This window comes from Heliangelus exortis, chromosome 21 (assembly GCF_036169615.1).
Source record: "Heliangelus exortis chromosome 21, bHelExo1.hap1, whole genome shotgun sequence".
In the NCBI taxonomy this organism is placed as follows: domain Eukaryota; kingdom Metazoa; phylum Chordata; class Aves; order Apodiformes; family Trochilidae; genus Heliangelus; species Heliangelus exortis.
In genome coordinates, this window is record NC_092442.1 from 6,435,022 (window position 1) to 6,462,847 (window position 27,826).

General features: G+C 46.3%; 2 protein-coding genes and 1 long non-coding RNA gene across 4 annotated transcripts; 1 reads left to right on the forward strand and 2 right to left on the reverse strand.

Annotated features, from left to right (window-relative positions):
• Window positions 1–782: 782 nt before the first annotated feature.
• Window positions 783–12,755, forward strand: LOC139806256 (uncharacterized). Its single transcript, XR_011730194.1, has 3 exons — window positions 783–1,939; window positions 3,773–3,853; window positions 12,451–12,755. It is a non-coding gene; the product is annotated as an uncharacterized lncRNA (long non-coding RNA).
• Window positions 6,873–22,864, reverse strand: UNC119 (unc-119 lipid binding chaperone). 2 transcript variants are annotated; one of them, XM_071765646.1, is made up of 5 exons: window positions 22,651–22,864; window positions 12,814–12,927; window positions 11,835–11,937; window positions 10,415–10,587; window positions 6,873–9,522 (listed from the first exon to the last, which is right to left on the reverse strand). In XM_071765646.1, exons 1-5 carry the CDS (start codon window positions 22,781–22,783, stop codon window positions 9,410–9,412), a joined length of 636 nt encoding a protein of 211 aa, XP_071621747.1. In that variant the 5' UTR covers window positions 22,784–22,864; the 3' UTR covers window positions 6,873–9,409. The 2 variants fall into 2 exon arrangements, with proteins under 2 accessions (XP_071621747.1, XP_071621748.1); XM_071765647.1 differs by lacking the exon at window positions 22,651–22,864 and adding an exon at window positions 14,892–15,012.
• A 478-nt stretch (window positions 22,865–23,342) lies between these two features.
• On the reverse strand, window positions 23,343–27,667 carry PIGS (phosphatidylinositol glycan anchor biosynthesis class S). The gene is made up of 12 exons (XM_071764740.1): window positions 27,389–27,667; window positions 27,146–27,285; window positions 26,955–27,066; window positions 26,442–26,531; window positions 26,209–26,300; window positions 25,865–26,063; window positions 25,425–25,567; window positions 25,211–25,325; window positions 24,859–25,004; window positions 24,656–24,756; window positions 24,093–24,303; window positions 23,343–23,943 (listed from the first exon to the last, which is right to left on the reverse strand). Exons 1-12 carry the CDS (start codon window positions 27,429–27,431, stop codon window positions 23,668–23,670), a joined length of 1,668 nt encoding a protein of 555 aa, XP_071620841.1. The 5' UTR covers window positions 27,432–27,667; the 3' UTR covers window positions 23,343–23,667.
• Between the last annotated feature and the right edge of the window lie 159 nt (window positions 27,668–27,826).

Below are 27,826 nucleotides of genomic sequence, written 5' to 3' on the forward strand. Positions count from 1 at the left end.
TATAACAAATGCTGAATGGATTACAAAGTGGCACATCTCAGCAAACAGGCACCGCTGCAAAACCATCACCGAAAAGCCATCCCCAGGGGGAAGCTGGCAGTCAGAGCTATTCAGCATTTTGTAATAATGATTTATTATTTTCTTTTATCTCCATGTCATGACTTGTACCTTTTCGTTTAATTTCTAGATAACTCTGGGCTCAACATAGAGAGGACCACAGAGATAAGTAGGAAGCCAGCCAGCCTTACAGCCTTTTATGGGATTAAACACTGAATCACCAAGGGTCACAAGATACAAGCTCCAGAATTCATTTCCAAGAACTACTGAGTTCACACTAGGTTTGCTGCAAACCCTTTTTTATCCATAAAAAGCATGCTACAAGCCTCAAGCTCTGATGAGCTGCCTAAAGTTGCTACTAAACATCTGCGATTGATACACCTGAATAACAAAGCACTGTAACATTTTGCTGCTTAGATACATTTAAGTTTTCTTATTCAGAACATACTGATTTTTGAGCTGGGCACAGAAGAGGTGGGTAAAGCCATTAAACATTGGTTCCTGACAAAACCACCAACAAAGATCATGTATTAGCCGCACTAATCAAATTTCTTATATCATACGGACGACACCGGAAAATTAACTACGTCAGGTGAGGAGCAGCAGGCACAGGCAGGGGGGGACAGCCTTCCCAGCCAGCGCTGAGGTGATTTACCGACACCCACCTCGGCGGCAGCGCTTCCCCGCCGCCCGGCAGGATGCTGGGACAAGCCGCCCCTTTCCTCGGGCGGGCGGGCGGTCACCTTCCCTGTGCCGCTTTTTCTCGGGGGACCAGAACCGACACCGGCGAACGGCTCTCGAACCGCTGCGGGCTTGGCCGCTGCCTCAGCGGAGAGATCCCGGCCCCGCTGATTGGCCGCCGCCGCCGCGGCCGTTGGGGTTTAAAGAGAAAGGCGGGAAGGGCTCGAGCGCGGTTCGCCGCCTCCTCAGGGCTGAGGGCCGCCCCTTGTGAGGCCCCGGGAAGGTGCGTTCCGGGGCTGGAAGTAAAGGCGGAAGGCCCGGGATGAGTAATGAGCTAAAAACAAGGCAGGTGTGGATCTGTGTTTCCTACACACTTGGCTTTCCTCTCCAGAAGCCTCCAGGGAGGAGGCTGCCCGGAAGATTGGTGCTGTTAAAAGAGAGTGGGTGAGACTGGCCACGCACCGAGCTCTCCAGCAGAAGCAGATCAGTAGCAAAATAATACTAGAGAAAGGAATTTACATGATATGAGTGAACAAAGAATTTAAGATCTCAATCATCGGGGAGCTACTGAAGAGTTTAATTTCCACCACATGAATAAACCCAGCATGTTTGTGCCTGACTGAGGCACCAGGTTTAAATGATTACTTAAGGCATTTATTATACTTACATTTAACTCCGTGTCTTCAGAACATCAAGAAGAACCAAATTGAAAATGTATGGAAAAATGTACCAAATATTCATTTAACCAAAGAGGATAAACTGCAATACTTTTAGTGCAAGCTTTTTGTTTTGACTGCTAATCCTCCTTCCCATTTTAAATTATCCTAAAGAAATTTAAATGTTAGCTGAAACAAGACTCTTTAAAGTTATCTAAGTGGTGACACTTGTGCTTGTGTTTCCTGCTCACATCCCTTGCCAGCTCACCACAGGAAGCACAGGAGTCTATTTCCCTGCTGTCAAGAACACTTCTGGGCTGTTATTTCAAATTTAGTTTATGACAAATGTCAGCTGACAAACTTCAGTGGGTGAATGACTTTAAAAAGTCCATGACATCTCAATGCTAAAGAGTCTTGGCTTGTCTGGGGCAGAAAGCTTTATTTCCTCTGAACTCATAATCAGGTCTCTGTGCTTTAATTTTAGGGGACGTGGTGTACCCTCTGATCTCCTGACTTATGAAACTGTACAGACATCAAAGCAGTCAGTAGGTTTAATTAGACACTTAATTATATGTAAGGGTGGTAACGTATGCATTTGGGAAATAAAAACATGATTTTCAAAACTAGCTGAGTGCCAGCAAACAGAAACATAACTGTGGTATGCCATACCTTTCACATCATCACCACTCATAAAGAAAATGGTTTGGGTCAGACTTTTGGTGGTTGCCTTGTTGTTTTTTGGTTTTGGGGTTGTTTTGTTTTGTCTTTTTTTTTTTTTTTTTTTTTTTTTTTGGTTGGTTGGTTGGTTGGTTTTTTTTGGTTGGTTAGTTGGTTGGTTTTTTTTGTCTCCACTAAAATAAGGTCTGGATATTTCTAGCTTTCAGGTCTGGTGCATGTATCACCTTTCACAGTTGAAGCAGGGTGTGGGCACACCTGCTCAAAGGATACTTTGTACACCCCTTTCTTTGCCTGGCTGGATATACAGGGAAATACACTTTACAGCATACACAGGACTAGCAAGTGATAGCAACAATTAGCAACAACTAGCAACAATTTCATTTTTTTCTGAAAGCTTTATATGTAATTGCCAGATGTTTCTCTTTGCCACTCCAAGTTTTGTTTTTATTAAAAAAAAAAAAAAAAAAAAAAAAAAAAAAAAAAAAAAAGCTACATATATTTCTATATACCAACAATTGCAGGAAGTACAACTGTGTGCAGAACTCTTCCAGTAAATATGGTAAAACCAGCATATGCCAATAATTAGTCATCTGGAATAAATTTTACTCTTTATACTTAAACTATAAAGATTATAAAATATCCAGTTTACTATTCCTCTCTTCTGATTATTCTGTCATTCAGTAGGAAAGGAAACACTGAAAGTGTTTTGAACTCTTCTCTCCCATATGTGTTAATTTCCTCTTGTAAATTTCATTATGTTTTCGATATTGCTGTTTGCAACTTTCCTGCCTGTTTTTATATCTTGCTACAAATTAGTTTCATATGCAAGCTTCATTAACATGGTTTACGCCCTCTACCAGAATAATTAAATTATTATTAAATAAAACAGGCCTTTGTTATTTAAGGACTCCTGTCAGTTTTCAAAATAATGGCTGGGGATCATCCAAATGCAATTATGCTCTACCTACCTAAATTCTCTTTGTAGTTTTAATTAAAATACTTTATCCAGCATGATTTCACCTCCTATTTTAAGTTATTGTACACCACTGGTTAAGGAAAAAAAATATCTCTCCAAAGCAATTACTCCTTATTGTGGTCTTAACCAGGCAGAATAAATACCTTTGATTTATCCTAACATGCAATAAGACAACTTCTATAATTGCTAAGTTTTTCTTTTAAAATCTTAAAAATATACACTGGGAAACTTGGAGTAGTATATCACTGAGAATTGTTTGCAGTACAGTTAAGAAATATTAAGGGAATACCAGTCAAAGCTAGATGAATGCCCTTGAACAATGATAAAAGAATTAGAAGCATGGTGGGAACAAGCAAGACTTTGCTACAGAAGCTAAGCAGCAGACAAATGCCATAAGAAATAAGAATCTTAGGAGAGGCAAAGAACATCTTCAGGATTATTAGGCATATTTATTAATAAATGTATTAATATTAACTTATTAATATTAATAAATAACTAAGGAAAGAAAATGAAACAGCATTGTTAAAGCAGTGATTTTTTGCAGACATTTAACATTGGGAAATTTTCTCTTTAATAAAATTTGGCTTTTTTGAGGTTGTCTTCAACCTCACAACCTCAGAAGTTTTTCATCCAGTCTAGGTAATTATAATTAAGCATCAAAATCAGAGAGAATGGTTACCCCATCTTATTAGAGTTACTGGTCCTGACTTTGATTTCTCTTTAGATATTCTACGATTCGGTGAAATCAGCATCTCGTCCTTTCAAGAATTCCAAGAAAACAGACCTGATGCTTCCAGTTGTTCAGGTAATTCCAAGAGTAAGCTTAATCAGGGGAGAGCATCTAACCACAGAGAACCTGTTCAGGCAAAACCAGAATCTACCCTTTGATTCAGAAGAGCCTGTAACAGAACTTGTGTCAAACTTGGAGTATTTCTTCATTGCAGATTTCAGATGACTGATAGCTCAACAACAGTCACCTCACAAACCTGTGCTCGGGTCATCACTGTGTTGCAGAACTCAGTGCAGGCATTTCATGCAGCTCCAAATAATAACCTGGAAGTTAAAGCCTTGTGTTTATAAATTTCTTCTGCAAGTCCCAATACAGAATGAATGTTCTATCAAACACTGTGTAACTAAGGCACCCCCAGACATTCTGAGGAATAAAACTAAGTTACAGCAGATATTTTCAAACAAAAACATTATACCTCTTTTCCTCTGAGAGTTAAGTTGTTCTGCTTCACAGAGAAATACAGAGATATTCCCAAGATTTTTTGACTGAAATACCAAAAACATCGAGAAAATTACAACTCTCTTCAGTCTGAGCAGATGCTTCATAAACACTTTTAATGTAACCATATTACTCATGTAACTGCACAAACCACTGCAGTGTTTTTATATGTGAATTGCTTAGTTTATAAACATCAGAAAGTAAAGCTAGTTACAAAAATATACACAAATCTGGGGTTCAAATATTGACATGTTTTTCATGCACTAATGTAAACATTTAAATAAAATAGACAATCAGCCTCATTTCTAGGATCAATAATTTATTTAGTTTTAATTTTTTACATTTTGCAATTTATTACAGGAGAATTCATTACACTTGCTAATGAAAGTGACATGGTTTTTAACCGTTTTCCAAGGTAATGGAAAAAGTTAAGCATATTCCCTAGTATGCACATTTATGACTAAGCTGCCAATATTAAATAATTTTAAGCAAGTGTACTCCCTATTTAATCCTTGTATAAATTAATTCTAGTACTCTCCTACAGGAAGACTGAAATGTAGCATCTAATTTTCTTTATCCTGAAGTCTCAATCTTTCTCTTGCTACTCATCTATCTGCAAACAAGTCAGAGTAGTTACTGAAGCCAAAGCCACAGAAGCGGATTCAGTGCCAAGGTTCCTTTCTTTCTTGGCAACCCACACAGTTTCCTACTGTCCCAAAAGGAAACAAAAGACTCCCAGTTTTCTGAAAACCAGATTCTTTTCATGACAGTGCATTGCATTGCCACTAAGTGGGCCACAGTGGATGTTCTTATAGGAAACAAACCAGGTAACTAAAAGGACACAAATAATTATAAATGAACTTGGTAAAAAGGTTGCTAACATTTTCCCAATGGTATATTAACTAGAACCCTACTTTCCTCCCACAAAAAATATATTTTCTTATAAATACTTTTTAATACAGACAATCCTGATTCTATGCAAAAAAGTCACATTCAAACAGGTTTTCTCAGTGTAGCATTAAGGTACAAGCAGACATCACAGTAGGCATTAACACAGTGATTCTAGGGAGGCAGTTAACTACAGCTTGTGAACAGATACACAAACACAATTCTACCTGCTTGGTCAGACTGCCCTGTGATTTAGCAAACAACTGAGCTGCAAACTGAGGCCTAGAGTATCACACTCATCATATAAATTTCCACATTTAGAGACATATATGAACTGTCAATGAGTTTTAATATTTTATTAATATTGAAACACTTGTTTACAAATGCAGGTAGTGTTTGTGCTGGGGGTATAGAAAAGAACTGACAACAGGAACTACCACCCATCTCAGTCAAGAGAAAAAGCATTTACACTTACCAGGGTCTTAAAGCTCTTAGTTCCAGTTAGCTGAAATTAACTATTTTCCTGCCCTTGTCCCTCTCCCTCATTTTTTCCCAGAGAACTTTTACCACTAGAATCAATGTAAACCTGTCCACCTTTCCTACAACACTCACAGTTCCAGCCACTCCACCCTTCCCTGCCCCAGAAAGGGACAGCAATAATCTCTACAATTTCATTCCTAATTAGATATAATTAAAACTGAGCTGTCAATCTATTTTTTTCAGGTTATGAATAATTATTAGAACATTTTTATAACATGTATTTAGTACAAGAGTTGGTCATTAGCATATTCTTACCTTAAATAGAAATAATCTTTGCATGAATAAGAAATCCCTTTAATTTTTGTCACAAAGATTAGAATTCAGAATTTATGAATCAACACATAGCATTATTTCTCACTATACTTTACCAGTCCATTTGCTCAAAATGAAGGAATTTGGAATATGGTAACCTGCAATGTTTCATGCACAGAAGGCCACCACTTCAACACTCTAGACAAGTTTTTAAAATGAAACTTAAATGAAGGACAGAGCTGTCCTGACAGAGGACCTTACTGACCTGCTCCAAAACAAGACACAGAGAGATTATGACAAAGAGCTAAACCTTAACACATTGCTTTCCAGACTGTAGAGACTTTCTAATTAAAAAAAATTAAAAAAAAAAAATAAATTCTGAATCAGAGAGAGTGGATTGTTCACTTATTTTATAAACATCACCACTTAAAGGATCCACTCACAGAAACAATTTTGTCTTTTGAGGTCTGATGTAAAAAATAAATTTCTAAATTTTAAACCATACTTATACTTGCTGAGTTAAAAATAGGTTGTTCTCTTTCTGCCACTCAGTCTGTGAATTACCAGACTATGAAGCATGGTAGTTAACTACAAAAGCATTACTGTTGCTTTTCTTTAAAAAAAGCGAAGTTTAGAGGAATCCCAGAGTGAGGAAGTGAAAGAATGTGTCAAGTTACAATTTCCTTGTCTCTCAGAACAACTACATCACTGTTATCACTCACAGAGAGTTAGTTTCTTTTTACAAGTTCAATTAACTCTGTGAAGTACACATATAATCACATTTTACAATGTGAAACACCCAGTCATTATCAACAGGTAATCTGGGGTAGTTGATGTTTTCTTTCATTTTCACACTTTTTACTGCTTCATGAGCAGGTAGAAAAGGAACAGCACCTCTCTCTACCTTGGACAGTGATGTTTGTAAATTCTGGGGATGCAGATGACCTCAAAGAAAAGAAAACAACCTTGAAACAGAGAGATAGCAGCTATAACTGTTGCAGTGGAATACAGAAAAAAGCACCTTCATTACACTTACCACAGAAAGTTTTGCTTGCTTTAAAGAACCAGAATGTTATTTGTAGCAAAATGTGGAAACTTTAAGGAAAAGTAGAATTATGCTAACTGGAAAGCTAAAGCTACAATGGGTTGAAATTTATTTCATTGGAAATGTCCAATGAGTCTGCACCAAAGTACAACTGCTCTGACCCAAATACATCAAGGTGTGTATTTCTGTTTGAAACATTCAACTGTTTGAAACCTATGACTGGCAGTTCTGAGCAAGCACCATTGCTGGGAGTCTTTTAAAAATTATTAGTAGTAGTATTTAAAAGTTATTTCAAAGCAGGTGAGAGTTGAAAGATACCCCCAAAAAAACCTGCATAGGGTGTTAGTTATAAACACACACTCTCTTCTGTGTACAAATCTGTGTATTTTCTTCCTTCAACAGCTGGAACAAAATTAATAATTACTTAAGATCTGAAAAATGTCATTTAATATATAGATAGTTTAACAGCCCTGATGAAAAAAAAAAAAAGAAAAAAAAATTAGGGGAGACCTAAACTTTTTGAAACTATTTTCACCTTTAGTGATTACTGTGCTGTAAAACTTCATGATCAGTAGCTCAAAGCATTGTACAAACAATGAGGAAATTCCTTGTACCTCTCAAACAAATAAGTCAGCTGTACACTAATTTTATTATTTCATACACTAGAGACAGAAATAGTGATAAATACAAGTCTCATTGTGACAATTACTACAAGATCCTAGTTATGTAAAATCAGCAAAGTTTACATACTCTCTTAGCTATCAATCTTGATAAAAAATTCTGTGCTGTAGCCTAAATTCACTGCATTTCCTTTAGAAAACTGAATCCTTTTTCAGAAATAGAGAGCCAAGCCAAACACAAATGGTAGCACCTGTAACAGTGACCACAACCCCAATAAGAGCACAAAAACTTCCCTGTTCTTAAGCAGATGGCTACGTTTGGAACAATTTGTAGTTCTGTTTGACTTAGGCTGTGACTAGAAAGATGCTAATCACGACTAGAAATGGGATTTTATAAAAATTATTACAATCACACCTATCTGAGGCTAACATATAATGTTCCACTTAAACTCACAGAATTCGACATGGAGACATCAAGTATTTATAGAAATATCTACAAACTGCAACTGCCTTTTATTTTTTAAAGTGTCAGTGAACTGACCTTCAGAGTAAGGGTTTCATGACAACAGGCTTCTTAGGTTCTGTTTTGCATACACTAGTTTTGCTTAACTCTTCTAATGTTGCTACTTCTTCACATTTCTATCTTTCTAAGAAGCACGTGCTGACAAACTTGGGCAAAATTAGTCTGAATACAGAGCTTTTGCTAAAATTTTGCTGTGTCTTAAGTCCTACATTATTAGACTTACTGTTTCACCTGTATCAATAGCTGATGCAAAACATTTTTAACAAAGGGAAAACACTGTCCTAACATTCTTCAAATTCAGATAAAAATAGAAAACTGGAAATTCCACACTCTCCAACTGCCCTAGGCAAGTGAAAGTGTTGTTCTAACAAGCAGTCCTGAAGCCCTTGTCTTAGTACTTAGCTGAGATCAAAGAAAATAGACACAGAAAACATAGAGCATGACTAGGCTGAGTGCTAGCTATGTAAAAATGCTAAATAAAGCTAAAATCCTTCAAATTTTCCTGATTATTCTGTAACCAGCTTACAAATCCTGAAATGAATGGAAAATGTTTATGGAGGCTCATAGACCCTTGGTTCTATTTTGCCTTCATTTGAAATGTAAAAGGACAGTACCTGATGACAAATAGCCCTGTCACTGAACTACTGATCTTCACGGTGTGTTTCACTGTTTCCAAGATTAAACAGTAAATTACACAGAAGGAACAAAACCTCAAGAATGAGACATTTACAGAACAAATCTGAAGATGAAACTCGCTTTTGTAAGATGTGTGATGCTCAACACTTTCAATTGGATGTACAGGTTAAATTGGCTGTGCCTTTGAAGCATTTGCAAAGAGAAACAAATAAAACTGCATTTGCATCTATCTACTCACATGGTTTCTCAGATTACAATCTTTGAGAAAGCAATCACATCCTAGAAGATAATTGAGGGCAAGAACACAAATCTGCAGAATTAGGGCAAAATCCCCCAGGTCCCACAAGGCCATTTTCAAAGCAGACACCCAAGGAACTTAGGGCAGTGGTATCCAAAGATCATTGTAGAACCGCTTAAAGTTCTGAAGAACTGGATCTGCTTCAAAGCTCAAAAAAAAAAAAAAAAGATGAGACTGGGAAATTTAGTCATGAAACTCCTACTGTGGCAAAGAGTCCTTGGTGGATCACTGTTCAGCTGACCCTGCGGGCAACTGAGCAGAAGGTGTTGGTATCCCTGACGGCGTCGTTAGGAAAGGGAAGGCCAGCACAGGCTGCCTGTCCATCCCATGCTCAAGGTCCTCCACTGTACGAATAATCTGCCTTGTTGTGCATCACGAGCTTGTTGTCTACAAAGTAAAAACTGTCCGACTGTGTCTCATAGGGATGAAGGATCATCTCACGAACTGCAGGGAAGGGGGGGAAAAAGAGGAAAAAAAAAGAAAAAGATAAAAATAAAAAAATTAATTGTGTTGCACAGGAGCCCTACTGAGGCCACACTCTGCTCTGAGTTTCTGTTACTTTCAACAGCATTGCTCAGATGCAGAAAATTCCCAAGCGAAAAACCAAAACCAAACCAGAAACCTACCCAAACCATCATTCAACAATATCTTTTAAAGAACTCAAACACAACCATCATACACTAAGGCACCACACAATGTGTACGTGTTCTACCCAACCTCCAACCAATATCACACTGGAGTTTGGGGTCTTTTTTTTTTTTTTTTTTTGCTTTGTTTTTAAAAAGGTGATAAAACAGCAAACTTGAAGGAAATTTGTTCTGGTGTGACAATAAGTAAGCAGCAGTGTGTCACTGTGTTTTCCACAGACTGTGATGTAAGTGCTGCCATACATGATTAGGGGTTGTAAAGAATATAAAGTCACACAGATTTAGTACTGATGCTCTTGTGTGTTAGGAAAGAGGAGAGAAAATAAAAGTTATGGTCATAGTAAACCTCTCAAGCTATCAGTATAGCATATCAAACAGAATATAACACAAGTCACCTATTTGCTGGATGTCTTTTTAATCCTAGATTTTTAGTTGGTTTATAACACAATTATTATTTTTTTCTCCCTGACACTGAAGCTTTTCTTTTATGAACTTAAAAAAAAAAAAAGTATCTGGTGGGTGGCAAGATACATGCTACTAGCAAACAAAATCCATAGTAACACAGATACAAAATTACCTGGAAATATTCTACCCTACCCACTGTCTACAGAGAGCTTTTAAAGAAAGGGCTTCAAAACACCCGAGATTACCATCGCTGTGTGGTACCTCAGTAATTAAAGAGCACTTACTGAGATCCTCAGAGAGCTGTGGGAATTCATAGATGTGCTCACAAGTATTTTTACTGCTGGGAATGCAGAACCCAAATTCAAAATCAAAACTCTTAAGCAATTGATCCCGGAAGTAGTGCCTCTCAATCATGCGGAAGTTATTAATAGGTTTGTCCCCTACAGTGAATTCCACCCTGAAAAAGAACAATAAGATTGAAATGAACTTTCATCCTTAAATAAGATTTCCAACCATTCCTGAAAGGTAGAAGAGAGCTCTTCTTAAAAAAAAAGCCAAAACTCTAAATCAATGGAAGTAACCAAATTATAATTTCCTCTTTTTCTTAAACCATGCTACAAGGAGAGAATTTCAGCCAGCACTATGTTCAGGTTTCTCTTGCCAAGAAGTACAGCCTCTTGCAGAAAGGTAGTAGTTACATACCATACACTGTAAGTAAGCCAGGAGGACTCTGTTGCTCATTAGACACAAATCAAAAGTTGGGAATTTACCATGTTAACCAAAGAGGTGCTAACTGATAAAGAACTTCAATTTACCTCCCAAAACAAAGGACATGGACATCTTTAAAGATTAGCAGGAAGTGGTAACGTGCAACCTCACTCTAAGTATATTCTCTGACAATAAAAAAATTATCTTGCTGAAATTTCCTGAGTTTTAGTCAAATTCTCAAAAATACATTTTACTTTTTTTTTTTTTTTTTTTATTGCAAAGCTACTGTACATCCTATCTCGTGAAACACACATTTGCTATCAAACTGGGATCTATCAAACTGCACTCCATGAATACAAACTAATGATTCCTGAAACAAATAAGTTTGTGCTGGAAACTGTACCAGATGCTCGATTATAGTACTACAGACCTAATGACATAATAGCAATGTTCATAAAGCTCTGGATTGGATCTGCTAACTTAAATTTAGGTGGATGTAAAAAGAAAAACAAAGAAAAAGGATAACAAAGAACCTGCCCTGCCGTGACTCAATATCCTTCTAAAAACTCCAGCTAAGACCAAGCAGGCCTCCAGTCTGCTCTGGAGGGCCTGGAGAGCCAAAAACTGCATCTCTCCATGCATGTTATTTTGCTGCAGATAAATCTGTAGCTAGTAGTAAGTTAGTAGTAGTAGTTACTACCAATCACTACTATAACACACAAAAAAAGGATTTGGAATACCTGGGTAGTTGGTCCACCCTATTTTGCCCCTTTTAGCATTAATTTCTTCAATGCCATGGATATTGCTGAGGTAAATAACAGAGCTAAAGGGATGGAGGAAGCAAGGCTTCCAGCAAAGATGTTTGGAAATCCTCATAATAACAAAAGATTCCTATTAAATTAACTTCCTGACAGGACCGACAAGTAAGAGCCACTTTTAACAAAATTTCAGTTGTTTCCTCTACAAGAAAAAAGCAGCACAGGAGCAATTACTTACGTGGCTCCCACCTGCCGGAGTCTGAGAAAAGCTGGGGTGAACTGATAGCGTACGAACCGTCCAGCATTGGGGTCAATGTCCTTCTTGTCATTGTGTTCACGTTCTGGAAAAGTGCAAAGTAAAGCTCCATCACAGCTTTCTAAGAAACAGAAGCCCAGTGAAAACACTTGTAATCATGGACTGCAAGTCAGATAAGCCAGGAAACTCTTCTGAGGAAGACTGGTGAGGTACTTACTCTCTTCCTATCCTCTCTGAGGCATCCACTATGGGTGTTTCAGAGACAAGAGGATTGCAAGATGGCCCTTTGGTTTGGTACACACACTGCTCCTACCTCTGGGTCAGGATTGCAGTGTGGTGCTGAACAAGCTGTTCCCCTTAGCAAGTCTGGTTTGCTATCTCTAAGCTACAGAAAACTTCCTTTCACCTGCAGCAGGGAGATGGGGAAGATTTAAAAGAGTGCTTGATCAGGAAAAGAACAGTTGCCCTGGGTTTGTATTACCCCTGCAAGAGCTAACACTTTGGTGGTTACAAGTAACATCTGAAAAATCAGGAAATAAAAATATGCCTGTTTTCTGTTTATCTAATTTGCAAAAGTGACAAAATTTCCCCCTTCCAGGAATACCACTTACATGACTCCTGAGTGAAAACTGTGAAGTAAAGGGGCCTCTAGCTGATGAAAGCCAAGAAACTAACACACGTTGACCTTCTCCTCCATTTCTGCTCACAACATCCATCTGTCCTTTCTCATCACAGATGGCAATCACAAGAAAATAGCAGCAACCAGTTCTGTTCACTGTGCTGGTACAGAGGGACACCCCAAAAGCATTTTTGCTACAAGCTGGGACTCCAGCTCTCTTGAAGTCCACAGCATCTCCAATTTTTGAAAAATTTATTGAGTAAAAGAAGTGGCAAAAGGCAAAATGAAGTTGACACTAGCATGTGTTTGCTCATGAAAACAGTATTTTGTGTGTGCACTCACCTGAAGCTGCTGGCTTGGTGATTTCAAACAAGACTGTGCCAGATTCCATATCCCGGATTTTGAACCTGGTGAAGTCTATCTTGTAAACATTTTCCTCTGGGGTGCACAAATAATCTGCAGAGGAAAGCAAGTTTCCATGAAGGTTGCCTAGAATTAGCAGGTATTACTCTTTGGCAGTCACAACCAGCAGTGAGAGCAGTCCAAATGCAAGTCCACCACTACCTTGGGTTTAATCCAAAACTGAGGTCTAGGAAGACAATTCCAGCTATGAATTCTCACACTGCCCTGCTTGGACAGGCCAGGGAAAAGGCTTCTTTCACCCAGCACTGGGAGGTCATCACCTTTTTCCAAACCTGTGCCAACATCTTCTGTATCCATCTCCCCTCAGGGTACTGATAATAGTCAGCACCTCCATCAAATCCTAGCCTTTTCGGTCTAAGAGGCTTTGCCCATTTTAAAAACTGTCCTCTGGCAGAATGGAAGTGCTAAGCAGCTTTGTGAGGACTAAGCCGACTGAACTTAACTGGAACAGGAGTGTCCTCCCTTGTGCCACCTCCCTGTCTGCAGACAAAGGATGGCCTCTTCTCTCCACCCATGCTTGTCCCATGCAAGGACTCTTTCTTCCTCAACACTGAAAACAGTACTGAAGCTTCTCTCTGGACTAGGAAACCAATCTGGGAACAGAGCCCTTCCTTGCTTCCCCCAGAGTCAGTATCTTCGGGAGAAAATCCTCGTTTCTGGCTTCAGCTTTGCTGTGCCCTGAGAGAGCTTCCTGACCTGGGTGTCCTCTGCGAGAAGGAAGCAGTGGTACTTCAATCTCACTGCACATCTAAGCATAGACTGAAAGTAGCTCCAAAAATTTATATTATCCTGAAAAATCTACATAAAAGGTGTACGCATCCAGGCCAGGTTAGCTTTCACATGACTGCACCTGCCCACCATAGGAGACTTGTTTTGGAGTTTCTAAGGTGAAAGTAATACATTACCACTTTAATGCTAAACCCTGTCTCAGCTACTAATTCCTGCTGTTAGTCCGAGTTAATCACTCATTTCTGCCTGCTTTCCTTTTTCTAAAATTCAAACACAGCCACCCACCTCCAGCTTATTCACTGACTACAGGAAAACAGGTCACAATGTGCTCGGAGATCACACCTGCCCGGTACAACCCCTCTCCTTCACAAACCGGGGACCCGTGTTATGGTTGGGGGGTTTTGGGTCATGAGCCATTGTTAGCATATCCTGGAGGTAAGGAGTTAATGTCTGTGGTGTCATAAAATAACATCCCAAATGCGACATGGCTGCCAGACAGCAAGGCGCTCCGGCTGGGATCTGTAATTACAGACATCAGGCCCCTCGGTACCAAACTGGCTGGAGGCAGCAGGATGGAAGATTTGCTGCTGGGTGCTGCTGAGCAGTCACTGCACACCTAGCACCTCTGCTTTCCCAGCAGGCCTTTATTCTTTGTAAATGTCAAGCTAGAGAATGGGATGCTCACTGGGGCAAGGAAACAGGGTGCTAAATGGACTCTCTGTATGGTTTTGATGCCCTTCATCACCAGCATCAGTGAATGCTGGAAGGAGTGGGCTCGAAGAGAGAGGACTGTGTCTGAAGCATCTCTGTCATTTGGCAGGGAGGTTTGCCTTTCCTCTCAACACAGCACAAAGGAAAACTAACACCAGTACCCATACTGTCAGGAAGAACAAGACAAAAGCTCTACCTTTTTACTGCCACAAAAAATACAAGCCTGCTGTGGGACAAAATAACCTAAGAACAGCACAAAATCTTCTTTTCTGCTTTTAAGAGTAGCCAAGGAGATGGGACAGAAATTTAAATCAACCCTTTGCCTCAAGCCCCAACTCTTAGCAATCCACAGGTAGACATCCTCCAATTACATGATGATTTTAGGTTCTAACACATCAACCAGCCCAAATTCTTAACACTCCCCCACAGCTTCCCCACTCCAAGCAGACACATACAGAAACACCAAGCGACAGGAGCAGGCACAGGGTCCCACAGCCCCAAATTTGCCCATGGCCACACTCAGACCACCTGCTCTCCACAAAGGCAATGGGCTGTACCAGAATGGGCTGGCAGTTGCCTGGGAGCCTGGGACACCTTCCCTAGAGCATGCAAGTAAAGTCTGAAGCAGCATTTGTCTGCAAGTTAATTATTAAGTGTTTTTCCTCCTGCAGAATTCCTGCCCATCCAGCACCATGGCAACAGCTTTATCCTCCTCCTTGGCAGCAGTGTTGCTGCAGTAACAGTGTCCATGACTCATCTGGAGGAGACCAAGTGCCAAGCAGAGCCACCAAAGAGGAGCAAACCCCAGGCAGAATCCCCACCAGGGTCATTGGTCTCTGCATCCCTGCTCTACATTTTCCAACTCTTTTATGCACTGAAAATATATTGATCTTTAAAAAAACAATAATAATTTTTTAAAAATCAACATGTCAGTATCTAACTGGATGACATTTGGGCAAGATTAGCTGCCAGAGTACTGCAATCAAGTGGTTTTTCATCCTCTGGCAGTGCCCAGTCTCTTACCAGGAAAAAAAAAAAGTTATATATATTCCTCTCAGTCTGAATTAAATTTGCTTGCTGCGATTCCTGTTCAAACAATCGATCAAAGTAGCCACGTGCTGGTTTTTCCCCATACATAACAGAAGCCTGCAGCTACACTGGAAGGTCTTATTGGGAATGAGCTGCTTGCAATTGGCAGATACTTCTGCTTAGCTGAGCACTGTCAGATTTGCTAATCCCATACATACTTATTTTTAAATTACTGTGGGGCCCAGCTGCCCACACTTCCACCACACACTGAAATGTATCATCTGCTTTCACCGTCCTGGTTCACTATCACCACAATGTGGGGAACAGAGACAGCATCCAGCTCTATTTTAGACATAAGGCAGATCAAACCTCTGTCAAGTGAAGTGGATCATTACAAGAAAGGTTGGCTTTGTGTCTCCAGACAGAACATCTCTTTTCTTCCACTTCCCCTGAAGCAGGTTGTGTTGTTCCCCCCTTATTAACAAAATGATCACAGTGTCTCCCTGAACAAGCCTTCAGTGCTCTCCTGATTCAGGGCTGACAGAGAGCACACTCTAAACCAGGGATGGAAACAGCAGCACTGTCTTAGGAAAGCCAACAGCTTGGCTTTTGCCTTGGAATACCCACATCAAGTAGTGCAAGAACAGGTCACAAAAGAGGAGGCATTTTCTACTTCTCCCTGAAGCCCAGTGCCATACCCCAGGGCTCCATACCCAACTTCTTCCTGGAAAGTGCTCACCAACTGCTGAATTTATTCTCAATGCAAAGAGCAAACTCTTACAACACACCCAGGCTTGGTATCAGCAGCTGCTTCTCACTCACTCACTCACTCACTCACTCACTCACTCACTCACTCACCACTATTCCTGCTTGTGCCTCTGCAGCTTCTTTCCCATAATTTCTGTGTCATGCCCAAAGGTCTACAACTCTCCACTCTTAGAGACAGTTTCTATCTCAAGGCACAATGGATTCCTTCATAAGTTCCCCTATTCTCTTTGTATAAAAAAATAATTCCACCCCCCCCCAAAAAAAAAAAAAACAAACAAAAATCCAAGGAATTTGTTGAGAGATCTCTAACTTTACTATCAGAAACAGAGGATGCTCATTCCCTGTGTGCAGTTCAGAGGTGGTACCTCTGCTGTGCAATCCAGAGAAGAGGCGGTGCTCCTCCAGGAAATCTTCCCTCCCCTCCCCAAAACCACCAAGATTGCAAAAGGAACCAGCAAAACAGCCCAGACAATGACAGCAGGCACTGCCTATTCTCATTGTGAACAATGGAACACTGTGAACCCTGGTGCATATTGCCAGTCATGTATTTTAGCAAGCTGGTGTTACAAAGGAGCACAAAAGGTGAGGGATAATACAGTGATAGATAATACAGGAAGAAAGCTACTGAAGGCACTTTCTCCTCCTGTTATTTCAGTTGACCAGCAGATGAGATTAGGTGTTTGATCCTCACCAGAGAAAGCCAAAAGTCAATCCCATATTTTCAGATTTCCTTTGAAACCACCCCACTAGGCAGATTTTAACAATAGTTCATGGGCAACAGGGTTAGCACTCCTTGTCATGCTCCTTTTGAGATCCCATCTCCTTCTCTGCAGCCAGGGGAGGGCACGTGTCCCCTTTCACAGATGTTACAGGTATTTCTGCAGCACTCATCAGAGCACCTCAACTCAGATCAGGCAGCTCCTATTTAAAGGCTTTAATATCAGAGTGCACCTGGGGTAAGAAAAAGCTCAAAATCTAGGTGTGAAAATGGGTGTAAATTAGGGTGCTATACAAGAAACTGATGTAACAGCCATGACTTGTAGCAGGGACATCTCTTCCCAGCAGAAGCAATTACAAGAATTTGGGGAATGAGAAGGCTCCTGTAGCTATGCAGGCCGATTTCTTAACATGCATTAGCCAACAAGGTCAGAAGGTATTTTGAAGACAACTCCCAAGACATAAGCCAGGTATAAAGCAGAGACAACTGCAGATGAATTGGCTAGGAGCTGGAGATTAGGAGATTATCAGATTGAAGAGTCTCAGGAGGAAGCGAGCAAAAATAGCAGGCGCCTCGAGAAGATGCTGAGTGGTGACGCAGGACAGCATGCAAGCCCTGGAGGGGAAGGCAGGGCAGGTTTCAAGTAGTACTGACAGCCCTGCTTAGACAACCAGAGCTGATTTAAATGCTTTAGGTTTTTTTTCTTCATTTCCCCTGCCCTCTGCCTCAGCAGTTCAAGTCCCATAAAGAGAGGGGTGGAGGAACCAGACGGGATCCCCTTTGTTCCCAAAGGGTTTGGTGAGAAGGAACTGAGGGGCAGCAGGGGAGGGAAGCACCCACAGCTCCCAGCCTAGATCAGTGATCAGATGCTAGGATCACCCCAGGGGAAAAATCTTGTCCTAGAAGGATCCCATAGGAGTTTTTGCTGCAGTGGAACATTTACCAACCAGCACTGTGAATCAAGCAGTGGGGTTCAGCCCAGCTGGCTCCAAAAATGCACTTGGAAAAGTACTCACCACCTGTAAGGTGCACCCATCCACAGCATGCCATGCCACACAATGCACAGTCCTGTTGCACAGATCACCAGGTTCTGCTTCTTGTGGCAACCTGTTCACTTTTTTTTTTTTTTTTTTTCCTAAGATGGAGCTTTTCAGCCTTCACCCTCCCACATAAATTTGATCACAGGCCTCCAGGCCCTGTTAAGGAAGGATGGAGCTCTAAGGCCTCTAAACCCTGTTTCCTTCCCTCTTCTCCATGCTGATTGTTCTCAAAGTTTGAAACCACGTGCACAAAATCAGCTCACTTTACCAAAGCAATCTAGCTCTGCCCAAATCCCCAGGCTGACTCCCCCACCTCTCCCCTTACCTTAACCACTTCCACCAGGGATGATCCAAACCCCCAGTGCTGGAAAGAGGAGCCCACTCAGCTGCCCTGTGCTACACACACACCACATGTGCTTCCCCTGGAAAGCTTCACAGATCATATTGTACCATGAGACTTCTTTTAAAAAAACGAAACCTTCATCTTCACCACACTTGGACTTTGGGCATTACCACAGAGCCTCAAAAAGGAGGAGAGCATTTGGGCATTATCACAGAGCCAAACACAGATGTGGTGCTGCTGAGGAAAGGAGTCATGGTGAGAGCAGCTTGACACGGGGCTGAGCTATTGCTCTGCCACAAGAAATCAGCATAGCAAAATGCTTTTACACATCACAGCCCTGGACAATGTGGAACAGTGATCCATTAACCTCCTCACGAACACTCCCAGCTAATCAGAGCTCCTAATACGCTTGATTTTCCAAATTAATTGGGGAAGGGAAGGAAAGTCATGGTCCAGGAGCAGCTTTGAAGATTGATTTTTTCACATTAACACTATGGGGACATGGATATAAAAGTCACCCAGGAAGGGTCTGCCCTGCCTGGCCCATCGAGGCAGCCCTCTGCCAAGCTGGCCTTTAGCTAAAGCTGCTAAGAAAAGTCTCAGAGAAATCCCAAAGGATAGCTCAGGGAAGAGATTAGTTTCAGAAATGATTAAGTGCATGTTCCTTATTTTTAGGTTTTGTTTTGTAATTGTTTCCAAGTATGTAATCAATTATTTAACCCTTTGGGTTGCTAAAATAAAACAAGCTTTAGAATCAAACTGAAAATGGAAGCTTGAAGCTATTATTACAAACTGTCCATGTGCCTGAAGCTGTGACAAGCAGGGCAGTCTCAGAGGCCGGCATGTGGCAAGAGGATGGCTCTATGGGGGCTGCAATGTCATCTTTCTGCTGATCACCAATGACTCTAACCCCAAAGATGGAGGAAGAAATTAAAGCTCTGCTTGAAGCAACCTTGCCCTGCAGCTAATGCAGAAGCATCACAGTGAGGCCAAGCAAGGCTGTGAGATGCAGCATGGCCAAAGACACAAGGGACAGTGCCTGGGGACAACAGTTCCAGATCCTCAGCTGGCTCCATGAGGCACGACACAACATTTGCAGACCCCAACATCCCAATAACTGCAGACAGTCTCCTCTGGTCCTCTGGCTGCTTCAGTAATTAATTGCAACTTGAACTGAGCTGCACCCCGCTCTCGTGCTAATCCAAAGTTAATCACTTCGTAAGGTTATTCCTCTTTTTTTGCAACCCTAGTTGTACGATCAAGTAACAAATCTTGCTAATTGCAAAGAAAATGGTTTACTCCCTTTACACCTCTGACCCAGATGGAACAGAGCCAGAGCCAGCCAGTCAAAAGGCCCAAATATCCTGGGGAAGCACCCTGGACCCATCAGGCTGGAGACCCTAGCGTGCCTGGAAACAGTCTGGTCCTGGAGCTGCTGGAGAATTTAACATTGAAAGGACACAGCTCCTCTTTAAGCTTATTAGAGGCACATTAAGAGCAGAGCCCAGCTGGCTCTACTGGCTGGCTACTGCTGGGGTTTCTCTGGGTTAGCAGGAAGGATGCTTTGGCCACAGAGCCACATCCTGCACCTCCACCCTCCCAGCCTGAGACATTTAACATGTGGGCACTCTTCAGCTGTACCTGTTTGGAGAAGAAAGCCCAGCTGTGTTTTCTGAAAGCAAAACAAGCTCTTTCTCTAGATCCACCTGCCAGAGTAGGGCTAATGGTCAACAGGTACCAACCATGAGCTGCAGTTTGGCTCTTCTGAAGGACCAGCAGATTTGCCTGCAGTACCAGGAAGTACAGACAGAGCAAACACAAGATGGCAAAACCTGACTCCAAAAGAGCATCTGCAAGATCAGCACACCCCAGGGCTGGAATGTCCCCCCAGGTGTGAGCAGTGTGCCCTGCTTCCCCAGGCAGCCATGCTACAGAGTCCCTCCTGTCACTGGATCCATGTGGAACTCCATACAGTAGCAGGATTCTGCCTCTCCCCACACAAGCTGGAAGGTTGTTCAGAAACACACAGGCTATACATGGTGTAAGCACTTCTAAATCACACGTTTCTGCAGTACTAAGCCCTCCTCTAACACAGTTTATTCGGGGTTTTTGTTTGCTGAAGCAATGCTAAAATGTGACCAGACCACCCCAGGCCCATGGGCAACATCCAGCTTATCTACAGTCCTCGATGGGGTGAGCTCCATGTTACTGTCCCATGAGTTTAGATAAAGATGAGTTATACCCCATCTGGAGCCACAAGGGATACCCAGGGCACCAGGGAATTTCTGCTGTGTCCCCACCTTCAACTCCTTCTTCAACTTCAAACTGTCTAGAGCACCACAACTATGGGCATCAAAACCAAAATTGCTGAAAAAGGGCATTGTGTCTGCATCTCCAAGGGAGAAGCTGGGGTTGGAGCAGCCATGAACTTCTCCCCACAGTCTGGTCCTTACTCCTCCCTGCAGGTCTCTTTGCTTGGAGCAGAAGACTGGAGTGGTTTCACATTGCTAGTTTTGGGAACCTGTTTTTAAAATTTCTGTGGTCTATGGAAATTAATAAAGGCCACAGAATATCCTGAAGAATCATTACATCAAAGACCTGAAGAATATTTTTGCACCTTTGTGTTAAACCCACCAGGAAGAAAAATAAGCTTGAGAAGGGGTGTTGCACAATACCACTAGGCAGTAATATACAACATGCTCAGTGTGGATGCACTGTATACTTGTACCCCCAAATGCACCCAGCAGGACAGAGAAGCTCTTTCCATGGGAAGGCTTTACCAGTGCCTGGTTCTTCCTTGGCATGACCCAACTGCTTTCTTCTCAGGAGGGGAACAAACCAATTTTCATGCATTTCACACCTTCCCCGTGCGCCAGAGCATGCTGGCCCATGGTTGGAAGAGGCAGGAGACAACCAGCTCCACTCCTGCCCTGGTTCTGAACCCAGGGTGACCATCTCAGACTTCCCCATGCCCTGAGAACATGGGTGCTTACCAAGAGCCACTCACCACCCACGCTGGCCAAAGAGATGCCACGTGAGAGGGGGTGGGGGTGACCATGTCCCTGCAGCCCCTCCAGCTAGCACAGCTGAAGGCAAGAGGCCCACAGGGAACCACAGAGCCAGCAGGGAAAGTGGTTAACACAGCCATGGCTTGGAGTCACCATCCTACTGCCATTCCTTCCAGTATGCTGGCAGCATGCTCCAGTGCCTGCTGCACAGCTCTCCCTGCTACAGGCAGCAAATTTCTGGGCCTGGGCAGTGAATCACACTGCTGCAGTCCCTCAGAGCATCTCAGCACGGAGAAGGGGACCCCAGGACCTGCCAGCATCAGCAGCCCCTCCTTCAGAGAAGCCTCCAGACCCCTTCCTGAGAGTAAACTCTTTCCTCCCACCTGCCCATCACAGGCAGGGGCTGCCTGCACGCACTGATGCTCACAGCCGCATCCTTCCTCTCCAGGGCTCGTCACGCCGCACAGCCCTGGCCTGCGACACCAAACCGGCTCTAACACCACATCACAGAGCACTCCAAGACGAGGAGGAGCTCAGCCGGACACCCAGGCCAGCCCCCTCCTCCCTGCCAGTGCTCATCTCCTCATGCCCAACCTGCTGCCTGCAGAGACACCACCCAAATCTCTCAGGACATGCAGAAATAGGCTTTTTTAGTGGGGAGTGGGGCAGACCAATGCTAGCACATGCCTTCTCCCATCACAGTTGGCTTGCTGCAATCCTGACAGGTCCAAGGCAGCTGCCTGGTCCCAGCCGACCTGCTCTGCCAAGCACAACAAACCCTCCGGCTCCTACCATCCCTGAGGATGCTCTGAACGCCAGCAGTCTTATACTGGAGAAACCGGGGGGATGTGAGGGGGGAGGGCTGCAGGATGGGATTGCAGTAAAGTCCCCCCTGTCCTGTGGCCATGGATCCAGCTTGCCCCACTGCTGCGGGCACAGGTTAGGGGCTCAGCATGGCCCAGCCCTGCTAGAAGGGGCACAGATACAGGAGAAGAGTGACAGGGAGAGGACTGGGGGGCATCTTAGCACTGACCTACGACCCCGGGGAGGGGGGAGCTGCTTGTGCACCACAGCTTGTGCAACCCTGGGAAATGAGCGGGGGGAGCTGCATCCCCATCCCTAAGCCCCAGGGCATTCCCTGAAGGTCTAAGAAAACCTCCAGCCTCCAGAGTGAGATGGGCCCTGTCCCCTGCTGTACAGCGTCCTCCGGAGAGGGGGGACCAGCTCCTATTCTGTGTGTCCCGGCCCCACCAAAGCAGACGCGTTCCCCACCCCCTGCACACCGCGATCGGCCGTCCCCTCTCCTCCCTCCGAGGTAGCCCCATCCCGTACATCCCCCCCGGAGCATCCTCATCCCCCAACCCCCCCACCACCACCAGCAGCCCGGTGCAGTCCCCTCCCCGTACGCACCGCTGGTGACCCGCTGCAGCCCCAGCACATCGTCGGGCCCGATCAGCGCTTTGCGGCCCAGCTCCTCCTCGGTCCGTGCCGCAGCCGCCGCCGCCCCGCCGGCCCCGGTCCCGCCGCTCTTCTTCACCTTCATGGCCCCGCCGCCGCCACCGGCGGTGTGAGTGGCCCCGGCCCCGCTGCGCTCCGCCGCCGACCCCGCCGCACCGGGAGGGGCATCGCATCGCCGCTCCGCCCGCCCCGCGGCCCGCCCCCCGCCCGCCCCAGCGCAGGGGAGGGAGCGAGGGGGTACGGCCTCCCCACCGGCTGCTGCCAGAGCCACCCCCCTACCCAACCCCACCGTTAAGGGGTCCCCATGTGGGCACAGACCCTAACCCTGCGGGCAGGGCTTGGGTGTCCAGCTATAAGGGGAGGGGAGAGGGCTATAACCATCCCCCAAAAGATCTTCAGGCTCATTACTCAATGGAGGAGCTGGAGCCTATTAGGGTGTAATTGACCATCACACCTATCAACAAGAAACAGACCCCCTTTGGTAAGAACTGCTATCTCCCAGCAGCTGAACCCCAAAAGTTTCCCCTACCACAGGTGTTTTGGATTAAATCCCCATAAAAGCAAGGAGGAGGCAACCAGGCAAGCTGGGCCAGGGCTGGACACCAGCACCCACAGAGGGATAACGAGAAGGGTCACACAGCCCCACACCAGCAGCCCCCACAACTGGGGTTTTTCCTTTATTTATACAGCAGCTTGTTCCAAATACAGTGCAGGCCCAGAGGGGGCACACAGGGAGACATCCCTCCCTCTCCTCTTGGATCTCAGCAGTGCTGGGGGCACAGCTTAGGACACAGACTGAGAGCACCTCCCTCCCCACCACTGCAACTTGGCCCTGGCAGACCGAAGCTGAGCAGCTGGCCCCTGGCCCAGTTCTGGGGCATCTCCTTGGGCCACGAGTCTGTGAAAACACCCTCGACAAGGTGGGGACAACCCCAGCCAGCCCCAAGGCAGGGCACCATGGCCATAGGCTCAGTCCATCTTGGTGGGCTCCTTCTTTTGCTGCCTGGTCTCCCGGACAATCTTGACCAAGGAGAGGAGAATAGGGACAGCCATGGGCAGGAAGAGAGGAATGTAGATGGCAAATTTCTGGTCATCAGGGAAGTAGAGGAGATGAAGGAGAGATGGGTCAAAGAAGGCACGCTCCGAGGAGGTGACTGCCTCCTTGCTGGCCTGGAAAGCTGAGTGGAGGCGTCCCCTGGCCAGCTCTGCCATGGCGTTCTGTGCTGAGGCCACTGCTCGGTACACCTGTGTGGGAACAACACCAGCAGTCAGTCCTTGGCCAGGCAGGATGACAGAAACAAACCTGGTGGCCTCACTCACAACACACCAGCAAGAGCTCATCATCTCCACCAGGACACACGGTTCCCTCCCCACCTTGGATGCTCCAGCCTTACCTCAGAGGCAACATCATCTTTGATGACAATGTTCCCAATCTTGTCCAGGAGCTGGGCCAGTGAGGTCAAGGTGGTGGACACAGTGGCAATGTTCTCCATGGTGTGGGTCCAGAGCAGACGGTCCAGCTCCCAGTCAGCCAGCCCCTCGTTCCCTGAGATCTCCACCAGGAATTCAGGAGGCAGCTCCTCCCGAGACAACCCAAAAAGTAACCTGGATGTAGAGGGAAAAGGTCTCAGCTCACATCACAAGCTTGCAGTCCCACATGCACTCCCTGCTCTTCCTCTTTCCTGGTGCCCTTAGTCTTGGCAGGGCTCAAGCCACACCTGAGGGCCTCCTGCACAAGGGGCAGGACAAGACAAGGTTCCTACCTCAGGAGAAGGGAGATGAGCCAGCAAACCTGGTTAGAGAGCAGTGCTGGCTGGTAGTCAGCACCTTGAAAGCCACAAAAAGCCATCCTCAGCCTCCCAGAGCCCACAGAGGAGCACAGGAGCTGCATGGGTACAACCTGCTCTGACTTGCAACAATTTCCATGCTTGCCTGAGAGGGAAGAGCATATCCTCACCGGAGCTGGGCCAGGAAAACCTCCATCACTCGCACCATGTCCACGTCCACATGAAGTGGGAAAGAAGCTTGGGGGGAAGCAGCAGCTTCAATGTTGTAAATCTGCAGGAGAACATGTTAGTGAGGCAGAGCCAGAGCCCTGGGGCTGACGGTGATGCCAGCACTCGCTGGGGAGGAGCTGCCCACCCCTCCATGTCCCCATACCATGATACCACCCCAGCGGGGGCTGTGGAAGGCATTGGTGCTCACTGGGGCTCCATCCTTGTCCTGGATGTAGAGAGGGGAGTGGGAACGTTCTGGCACATACAGCAGGAAGTTCAGCACAGGGTAGAGTGAGGCAGCGCTGGAGCCTGCAGTGGGACAAGGTCAGAAAAGTCCCCTGGGACAGCAAGCCCTGAGCAGAACCTCCATCCCAACAGGTCTCAGTCACCCTTGGTCCTATCGAGGCTGGTAGGGGACAGTGCTGTGGGGAAGGACAGGGCACGGGACATAGACAAAGCTGTCCCCCTTCTCTCAGCAGAGCCCATGACAGCTGAATTAGGAGCACAGCACTCACCCAGCCGGGCCTCCACAGGGTTGATGACATGTGGGAGACTGTGGGCACTCAGGATGAAGCTGGAGGACTCTTTGTCAAAGCGTGGTGTCACTCCTAGCACAGCATAGTACAGGATCTGCAGGCACACAATGGATGTTGCTGGCAGAGAAGCGTGTGCCAGGGCACTCAGCAAGACCAAGGCTGGGCTCTCCCCATCTCCTCTCCCAGACCTCACCTGTGAGTCAACAGAGAAGTTGGCCACCAAGCTCAGTTTGTCCAGGACAGGCTGCACGTAGCGGTTCACCGCATCCTCAATCTCCCAGTTCACCACGTGGGACTTGGGGTCAGGGTTCAGCAGGCTGAAGGTGATCTCATACCCTGCCGAGGACCCACCACCTATGAAGCACTGCCACAGCCACCACCTGGTGATGCAGAGGCTGGGGATGTGGCCATGACAGAGCTCCCAGAAGGACCTGACTCCCTCCTCCCTGGCCCTCCCTGATACAGGGTTTTGCCCCAACACACAGACATCACAGCACAGACCCCAGCCCAAAGCAACCACCAAAGGGGCTGTTAGCCCAGAAGACACCAGGGGCACAGGAGGAACAGGGTACCCCCCAGAGCCAGCAGGCCTTTCCCCAGGTCAGGGAACGGGGCTGGGGTACACGTCCATACCCAGGCTGGATTTCAAGTGCCGCCGAGCATCAGGGCTGAGGTGGCCATCGGGCACACGGTCTGAGAGGGCAGCAGCAATGGAACCGGCCGTGAAGGACATCACCTGTGTGAGCTGCCGGAGGCGGGTGCGGAGGGAAGCCAGACCCCCCTCAGCCCTCAGCAGGGCACTGCGGTGCTTCCCCACATAGACTCTGGTGCCCTGGGGAGGTGGCAGGGGTGAGGGCCTGCACCAGGGCTGGCTCCCACCAACAGAACAGCATGGTTCCACCTGTGACAGATGCCCAGGGCACCTCCAAGGGGCGAAGGTCACACATAGGCTGGCACCGCAGGGTGCTGCTCCCTACCTGAGGCAGGAGAGAGGAGGTTTCAGGGACCACATACACAGTCAGAGAGCCCAATGAGGTGTCCTGCAGCGGGTGCAGAGCTGCATCAGCCTCTGGGGAAGATGGAAGCATCAGCAGGGTTGGAAGCCTTACTACAATCTCTGTCCACAGCAAAGCTGAGGTCCTCTGCTCAATCAGCCTCAGAAAGTGGAACCTGCTTCACAGAGTTCCCCATGGATCCCTCAACCCAATACCTAGTGCAGTAGCCACATTCAGTGCTGCCTCCTCCTGAGCTGTGGTGCTGCGGTAAATCATCTCATATCGGGAGGTGATGCTGGTTCTCACTGCCAAGGGAGAAAGCCTGAGTGAAGCCACTAATCAAGGCCCTTCACAGGAGCCAGGTGTTAAGGGGGACAAGGGACAGTCCCGATGTGGGGGACACAAGGTCCTATGGGTACCAGATCCAACCTCAGCTGAATGGCACATGGCCACGGCTGGTCTGGGGTGGCAAATAGGACAGCCTTGTGCCAGCCAGGGCATGTCCTACCCTCTGAAGGCTGCCATAACCCCCATCCCCGGGGAGGGATGGTGGTATCTGGGGACTCAAGGGATGCCCCTGCTCTCCTGTCCTGCCAGGTCAGGACAGGATGGTGCTGGTAGATTGGGTTTGGGGTCCGAGAAGCTCCAGCCTCCCGGGAGAGATACCACAGAGACCCCTCAGGGAAGGAGGAGGCCCCTCGGGAGGGACAGCCGGAGAGGTCTCTCACCGTTGACGGCGATCTCCATCTCCTGCACATCTCTGAAAGGCAGCGGCCTCGGCAGGTCCTCGGGCACCGACCCAGGGGCGAACACCACGGCAAGAGGCACGGTCAGCTGGAACTGAGCAGAGGCGGCCTCAGCCCGGGCACCCCACCTCAGGAAGTCGCGGACCCGCCGCCCCGGCCCTCCCGGCGCTCACCGGCAGCTGGCCTAGCCCCTCGATGTCGGTGTAGGGCAGCGCGGCGCGGTAGGTCTCGGTTGTCCTCCACCACAGCGGCAGCCCCAACACCACAGCGATGGCCGCGAAGGACAGGGCGGCTCTGCGGCCCCGCGCCCGCTCTGCGGGAACAGCACTCAGCACGGGCCCGACTCCCCGGGGATGGGGCAGGACCGGGGTTGGGGGACAGCGAGCGAGCCGCGGACACCCGGGCGCCGCCGGTACCTGCTTCATCCGCCGCTAACGCAGCCACTGCCGCCGCCGCCATCTTCCCTTCCGGGAGCAGCCGGGGGGACGGGACCTGAACGCCGTGCAGCCATTCAGAGCTCCCACTCCTCACCACAGCCAATAGACGTGTAGGCTGGAGGGCGGTGGCGCAGGCAGAAAAGCCACTCAGAGCGCGGATCCCGCCTGAGGAGGCGGGCTTGGGGTACGCAAGCCGGTGCGAGCGCTGCGGGGATGGGCGGGGACAGCGGGGGCCGCGCCCGCGCCCGCGCCCGAAAGAGCGGCTGGGAAACGGGGCTGCAAATGGGGGTGTGAACACGATCTTCCCCCAGGCGTCCTCATTCCCCTCATGTCCCGTAGGCAGAGCCCAGCCACCCCTCCGCCTCCCAGAGCCTTCTGATGGGTGTTAGGTGGGCTGAGACTGGGCACAGCTCATTG

Excerpts from the sequence above, each read along its gene's own strand:
- PIGS (XM_071764740.1), bottom strand. The coding sequence starts at position 27,431 with ATGGCGGCGGCGGCAGTGGCTGCGTTAGCGGCGGATGAAGCAG. Across the intron at positions 27,286-27,388 it reads GTTAGCGGCGGATGAAGCAG|AGCGGGCGCGGGGCCGCAGA; the intron begins GTACCGGCGGCG and ends CTGTTCCCGCAG. Across the intron at positions 25,568-25,864 it reads GCACTTGAAATCCAGCCTGG|GGTATGAGATCACCTTCAGC; the intron begins GTATGGACGTGT and ends GGTCCTCGGCAG.
- UNC119 (XM_071765646.1), bottom strand. The coding sequence starts at position 22,783 with ATGAAGGTGAAGAAGAGCGGCGGGACCGGGGCCGGCGGGGCGGCGGCG. Across the intron at positions 12,928-22,650 it reads GCTGCAGCGGGTCACCAGCG|ATTATTTGTGCACCCCAGAG; the intron begins GTGCGTACGGGG and ends TTTCCTCTGCAG. Across the intron at positions 11,938-12,813 it reads CACCAAGCCAGCAGCTTCAG|AACGTGAACACAATGACAAG; the intron begins GTGAGTGCACAC and ends GCACTTTTCCAG.